The sequence below is a fragment of the Spodoptera frugiperda genome, chromosome 6 (assembly GCF_023101765.2).
Source record: "Spodoptera frugiperda isolate SF20-4 chromosome 6, AGI-APGP_CSIRO_Sfru_2.0, whole genome shotgun sequence".
NCBI classification, from domain to species: Eukaryota; Metazoa; Arthropoda; class Insecta; order Lepidoptera; family Noctuidae; genus Spodoptera; species Spodoptera frugiperda.
This window is the reverse complement of record NC_064217.1, coordinates 4,680,102-4,687,933: the sequence shown is the minus strand read 5'-3', so window position 1 is coordinate 4,687,933 and position 7,832 is coordinate 4,680,102. Positions and strand designations below refer to the sequence as shown.

Genomic DNA, 7,832 nt, shown 5'->3' with positions numbered 1-7,832 from the left:
AATAACATTAAGTAATATTAATGCATTTCTAGAGATACGCAGAACTGGTATATTAAGCAACTCCCCTTGTTTAGTCGCATATGTTACGTTACGGTTACGTGAACTTATGTGAACTTGGACTAAAACAAATTAAAATAAAATTCAATCCAAGTTTTATTATATAATTATACAAATAGCGAAAAATACACTTTATTTACATATGAATTATAAATATGATTACAATAACACATTTAAAAATGTAACAACAGAATCGTAGGCGTACATTTAAAACAGTATCAAAATTTTTGTGGTAGACATTTATTGTGCACGGTTGTTAAGACCAGCAGAAAGGCGTCGCAAAGTGCCTGTCTCAGTTCGTTAGTTGTTCATTAGTGTTCTACGGAGACAATGGCGGACTGTAATGTTCATTTACCCACTACGCGCGGTGCTACTACGCGGTACGCCACTACGACACTACGCCATTCTGACGCTACGCCACTTTACTCCAGATTCACCACTTCTTTTTAACAACTCGTGTTGTTTAGGTGCCTAGGCTAATTTTAACAAAAAAGCTGTAATTATTTTTTTGAGAGGTTGAAATAATAGGGGTGGTCACAGAGTATGAAAATTTAAAAATCTATTTAGTCCGTCAGTTAGGTAATGAAAAAAATATTAGACTCGTATTTTTTATTTTATCATACAAGATAACAATACTTAGATAAAACGAATCAATAATTAGGAGTATATTAGGAAGCAAATACATTCAATCAGATAAAAATAGGTGTCTAATATTTTAAAATAATTTACAAAACGGACATTAAAACAAAAAATAGTCATCTACCCTATTATGTACGTAAGTATTATTCCTTATTATCATCATCATCACCAGCCTTGGAGATGTTCAAATGCTAGGTAAAGCTCACACGGTAAAAGAATAATATAATATATACAATGTGATAGGGTTGGAACTTCTAACCCGTTAAGGCTGAGTACTACATCTAATTTTATCGACAAAAAAAATAATATGGGGGGTTGAACCCCTAATTGAAAATATTGAAAAATAGTGAGTTTTTCGGTAAAAATAATTCACAAATGATTTTTTTCTCACCAAAACATTATCGAACATATGAAAAAAGTAATGAATTAGTTAGCCAAGGTTATTAGCTACCGTTTGTCGTTTTTTTTTGTTTCTGCGACGCATACAACCTTTGATATCAAAAAAAGAAAAAAAAATTTTTAAAATAGCCATAACTTTTAGGGGGAGGGGATTGGACCCCTTCGACCCCCGACTTTTATCGATAAAATTAGATGTAGTACTCAGCCTTAACGGGTTAGAAGTCTGACCCCTATCACATTGTATAATATTTGAAAATGTATAATGTATAATTCAGTATAATATATTTTGTACGCTGTCATACATTCTGCCCATTGTTTTCCTCTAAGTTTAAACTCAAGTGAACTAATAAAATTATTATAATGTACATTAGCCCTATGAAGACTAAAGTACATGGGACATAAGGACAATTAATTATTTTATGAACAATGAATAAACTTTACCATAATTTGAACTGTACAGGAAAATAATTATAGAAACAATTAATTTTATTATTTTCTATTATTATTTGTCTATTCAACATGTTAAGTACCTATTACTCATGAAGAAGAACACGTATTTTATATGCCACGATTTGTTTTACAGAACCATTATTTTTATGCTCCGTAAATTTATAATTGTAATTATAAAAATAAATCAATTTTTCCAACATAACATTTGTAGATTATTATTACTTATTAGTGCACTTCTAGGGAACTATGTATTTATGAATGAGGAAATTCTAAAGTTCAATATGATTAAATAGATTTTTGGACTTTGGTATTCATAGTTTTATGCTAACTTTGATTCGTCATTGTGCCTTGTAACTGCATGTTACATTTTCGATAAAATTCATTCAAGCTTCCTTGTGCGAACTACTAGGGAGTGGAACTCCTTGCCGGAGTCTGTGTTTCCTGATGGGCATAACCTGGGTGTCTTCAAAGCCCTGAATAGGTTGCTTATGGGCAGATATGCTACATCGTAGGCCGCATCATCACTTACCAGCAGGTGAGATGGTGACCAAACGTCGACCCATTAAATGTAAAAAAAAAAAAATCAGCCTAATTATAGGTTAAGGAAGCGTGGCCATCCTCAGCAAACCAGCGTACAGTGATAGCAGAAGCGGTGGGCATCGGAATGACGTGGAGCGAAGTGAAGCGAGAAGCTCAAGACCGATCGAGATGGAGGACCTTTGTGGACGCCCTCTGCCCCATTGGGGGACATAAGGACTTTAAATAAAGGTAGTCAATGTGTATAAATGTGGAGGACTATCTATGGGGGAGGTCTTTGTTCAGCGGTAGACGTCTCGCGGCTGATGGTTATGATTACTTATGATGATGATGAGGATTAGTAAATGTGTATATTAAGAAGTAAATTATAATATAATGCTAACTGTACTTTACAATATCTTATAGTAACGTGAGTTTTGCAATTATATTACTATTTAGTTTGCAAACGCAACCACGTCATGGGAAAAAAAATTACATTAAAAAAGTCTTCGATATTTCAATTCCTTAAAATAATCATTGACATTGTACCTACCTACAATAAATTTTAATCGTAAAGTTACTAGACAAGGATTAAAAATAAATATCAAACTAGAAAATGAAGCCAATAAGATCGTAATGAGAGAGAAGTTAAAACAAATAAATATCACTTACATAGTTTAATTACTGGGAGAAGTTTCCTCAATGTTTAGGAAAACCCCCGGGTTTCCATGTTACGCTATATTTCACGTTCATTCGTCCCTTGTGAGCTTACAGGCATTACCGAGTTCAATGTACTACTCGTATCGGTGTCCAAATATATAGGCACTGATATAAATCACTCGATTGATTCATTACAAAGAGAAGATTTACATCCTCACTGATAAAATGTTAAAAATGTCATACTGCCGCACTAAGTCATCTAATGGTTACTTAAAGCATTCTTAATGACTGTTTTGTACGTAAACAATAGCTAAGGATTGTGTTTAAGTAATCATTAAATGCCTCTCGGTGAATATTGTGCGAAATATTACCGTGATCTTTTTCTTGGAAATTATCGGCTAATTCCCAGTGAAAAACATGAAATACACCTCTATCAAATTGATATGTTTATCTTGAACCTTGTAACCTAACTATCCAGAACAGAGATATACGAAAAATTTAAATAATACCCAAATAGAAAAGAAAACATTAATCATGAAATATAAGAAGTAATAACTGTTTTAACTGAAATTCGGCCTTCATGAAATATAAGAAGTAATAACTGTTTTAACTGAAACCGACTTTATTCATTTGTTCAATCATTTATTAATTGATTTTTTTTTCACTCATGTTTGATTGTATACGGCGTTAATGTATATTTTTCATGTGGAAACTGTTTTGGACTGTGTATTATTTAATTTGAGTGTAATTTTCGTATACGATTCTGTTTGGTACCCTAATAAAAATAATTAAAAAATTAAATATAACGTAATCATGAAAAAATGTGGCATACTCTTATTTTCCTAAGTACTTATTTCATTCAAGTTCTATTTAACTTGTTAAACTAAGGACTATAACGTCATACATCAATTAGTGATTAAGTCTACATCATAGGTTATAGGTATGTTCATATAAATATAAATCGGTATGCAGTTTTATAACCGTTTACAACGTCATTTAGCAATAATTTAATATGCAGAAGTTCTTGCAAAATCAAGTGATGTACTGACTTGTAATTCTATTTATACATATTTATATACCAGTTCTAGAAATTGATGATTCTTGTTATAAGTCTAACATAACAAGTCCTACTTGTGTGGTCAAAAAGATACATATTCTGTTTATACCTCTTTATTGGATATAGGTACTTGTATGAACGTCTTTGATACTTGACACCTTAAAAATATTAAACGATTATGAAACAAAACGTTTTCCTGTAACATTTAAATGGTAGGTAATTGAGTTTAAATTACAAAACAAGTGACTAAATGTTTAAATTTAGGTGTCTTAGTATTAAATGAATTAATGTTCACTGTATTATAAAGCAAATGTAATATTGGTACCGCATTATCTCACTACATGTGACGCACAGGGAAAACGAATTATGTTCGCTTGTGGAAACACTATAGCCTCAAAGACACTTTGTGGCCACTGAAAATATCATTAGGACTTTTATAGCCATAGCGAATAGACCGCTTACGAACCAAAAATGTAATATTCAATAAACCAGTCACATTTGGAGTGTTTTTAATATCGTCATCGGTAGCAATCATTGTGTAAAAGTGTAAAATGGCGTGTGATTATACTAAGGCCAAATTTGGAATGTCGTATTCGTCAGGTGAAGATTTAGCATCGGTTAAACTATTCAAGTGTTATTCTGATACGCTCCTGGGCTTCGCTTCTGCGTGCTGTGTGGCCTTCATGGTCATAGGCATTCCTGGCAATCTCACTACTATCATAGCACTTGCTAGGTGCAGAAAGGTATTTTTCATTTTTATTTTTAAGAGTAGTTCCTACATTCATTTGTATTCAATATGAATCACCGTCATAGTCACAAGACGTCCATTGTAGGATAGTGCATAACACATAAATTTCCCTTCTCCGAAATGGGTAAACTTAAGCATAATTAAGTCAAACTATAACCACGAAAATACGACTAACATAAATTATTTTCTCTGACGATTTTTTTTTACCAAATTCGTAATATTTCAATTGAGCCAGCCAATTTTTGATGAGGACCTAAGGGTTCCTTCGCATAATCTGGTCTATTGAATCGCCACTATCTGTACCACTTAACAGAAACTTTCTTGTCTACTAGATTTATACAAAGTTGTTACTGTATCAGTACAAAAACCTTGTAAGTATGTAATAATGATACATAATCAATACGTTTACAGGTCCGGAATGCGACAGCAATATTCATAATAAATCTCCACATATGTGATGTGATATTCGGCAGCCTGATTCTGCCGCTGACTGCTATCACATTCTTGCAGAAACACTGGACCCACGGATGGACCATGTGTCGTGTGTACGCCTACTGCAAGTTCACTTTAAACGCCGTCTCCATCTTCACAGTCCTGGCCATCACCATCAACAGATATATCATTGTGTGTCACCCACTTTGGTACCCCAAGTACGTAACAGGAATATACACGTAAAACATATAAATGTGTTATTAAAGTGGAAGAACTATTTCATAACGAATTATGTCTTTGTTTCAGAATTTATAAAAGAAGAAACATGACAATGATGTTAATCCTCATCTGGACGTTAGCTTCAGCACTTTTTTTGCCGTCTTACTTCGGAGTATGGGGCCGCTTTGATTTGGAACCTAATGGAGGATTCTGCACGATGCTTGAAGACAAAAATGGGAACTCGCCAAAGAAATACTTCTTAACTATCGCCTTCATAGGACCTTATCTTACTATAGCTATATCTTACGCTATAATTTGGTGGGTGGTAATGAAAACTGCAAAAAAAACACGAGGACAAAATCCTAGACCAATGCGCCCATCACATTTACCTCTAGTACACACCCAATCTGAGACGTCAACTGATGGGAGGACACTTATAAGCTTCGATCCTGCAAGTCCTACAAATAGTACAACTGACGATGATAAGACGCCGCCTAGCAGTGCCAGTTCTACACCTCGTGACAACAAAACTTTTGAGAAATACTTCAAAGCACCGTTTAGACTGACTATAAAAGAAGTAAGACCAAGGGCACCGACAAGGAGAGACAAAAAACTGTTTGCAATGATCGCTGGGATAATGTTATCTTACAATTTAACCCATTTGCCATTGATGGTGACAAGATTGGTTTACAAGGAGTATAAGTCAGAACCTTACGCTAACGTGTCGGCCCATCTCTTGTCATATCTGGGGACTTGTATAAACCCCATCGTCTATGTGTTAATGTCGAATGAATACCGACATGCGTACAGGAGTCTCTTTGAAGACGTTATAAATAAATTCCGGAGGCAACAATATTAATTAGCACCTGAATAATGAAGAAATAATTCATATGGTAAGCAGTAGGTAGTGCTACTTTAATACCTAATTTGGTGAGAACGATACGGCTCCTGCAAATATTATAATGAATTCATGATTACAAGGAGACATATAAACGCATTGGTTAAATCTCACTGAAAGTTCTGGTTGTGATGTGATACTGGACACACTTTTAAGGTGTCAAGGAAGTTCCTAAGGACCTTCCGAAAGAAGGACCAATAAAGGAGTGATCGTCAAGACGAAGAATGTACAAAGCGGCCCAAAACGCTTTCGTTAACTGCACAAACGAAGGATAAATAGTATTATTATTTATTGTATAATAGTTATATATATTTTTGTAAATACATTCATTGTAAATAAAAAGTAATTCAACTTTGTTTTTCATTCAAATTGTGTCATAGTCATTTTTCGGAGAGTCTTTAAAACTTCATATTTTAAAGCCGATATGAAATATTCTCAACTCAATGCAGACGCATATACGAACACGGATTAAAATGTGGTGTCCGTCCGTTTAATATGAAATGAATTTTCGAGACAATGATGAATGGTCATCGTTACCATATTCAATTTCCATAGCAAATATTTAGTTTCAATTTTGCTATCGAAACGGCATGTTAAATATGGAGGAAGGGAGTATATTGCTGGATTTATGTCTGGAATTTATGGGCAGGTAATATATTTGAGTCTAACAACGTCTAGAGAATAACGTGTGTGTTAAGTGTGGGAGAGCCATGCTTCGGCACGAATGGGCCGGCTCGACCGGAGTGATACCACGGCATCACAGAAAACCGACGTGAAACAACGCGTAGGTTACGTTGGGTTTCGTTTTCTGAGTGAGGTACGGGAGGCCCAATTCTCCCCTTCACAATTCCCGGCTTCCCCAACAACCCTTAAATTCCTAACCCCCAAAAGCCGGCAACGCACTTGTAACGCCTCTGGTGTTTCAAGTGTCCCCATGGGTGGCGGATATTACTTACCATCAAGTGATACGTCTGCTAGTTTAAAAGGTCTTTAAAAGGTTTAAAAGGTCTTCCTTAAAAAAAACTTCAACAGACGTCGCGCCAGGCTCAGAATGAGATGGCGGGACGATCTTGGCACCTACGATAAGGATTAGCCACAGAAAGCTCTCCACAGAGAGGAGTGGAAGGAAGGTAGGGAGGCCTTTGTCCTGCAATGGGATGACCACGGCTAAAAATAAATAATACAAATAAATAATATATTTAAGGAATATTAGCAGTGCCTTTTGAAAATTCATTAGTTCACCTACCTTTCGGTTAGTTGGTTCATTCGCACCGGCCAATCAGAGCGCCGAACGCGTTCTCGTTTCGATCTCGTTAAACGTAATACAAACTCATACTAAGCCATCTGTTGTTGTTGACGGTGAATGATATACGTACTCCTTCTTGTTGTATTGTGTTCGAACAGTCCAAGAGGACGGTCCACTGATAGATTATGAGCATCCTCTGCAAAAGAAGGTTTCCCTTAATCTTCAAACTTGACAGGTCCTTCCATTATTTATAAACATCTTAATTGTCTGTCGTTATTGTAATCATTATTATCCACATTATAAATGAATAAAAATACGTTCAACAAATAAAACGATGTTATCTCAGTTCCTCTGGTTTATGCATTAAAAAATCACTTGCTGTCTCTGTTATAGACTAACTTAACAATAATGATAAATCAAAAGAACGAAAAAGATAAAGAGGATTCCATCCTATTATTATAATGAGGAAGTATAGAGGTAATTCAGTGCCAAAGTGTTGGGACCTCGGTAT

At 34.9% G+C, this 7,832-nt stretch overlaps 1 protein-coding gene across 1 annotated transcript; it reads left to right on the top strand.

Annotated features, from left to right (window-relative positions):
* The first annotated feature begins 4,155 nt into the window (after window positions 1-4,155).
* Window positions 4,156-6,426, top strand: LOC118267537 (G-protein coupled receptor moody-like). Its single transcript, XM_035581590.2, has 3 exons — window positions 4,156-4,521; window positions 4,938-5,176; window positions 5,265-6,426. The coding sequence occupies exons 1-3, from the start codon at window positions 4,330-4,332 to the stop codon at window positions 6,034-6,036; spliced, it is 1,203 nt and encodes a 400-aa protein (XP_035437483.2). The 5' UTR covers window positions 4,156-4,329; the 3' UTR covers window positions 6,037-6,426.
* The last annotated feature ends 1,406 nt before the right edge of the window (window positions 6,427-7,832 follow it).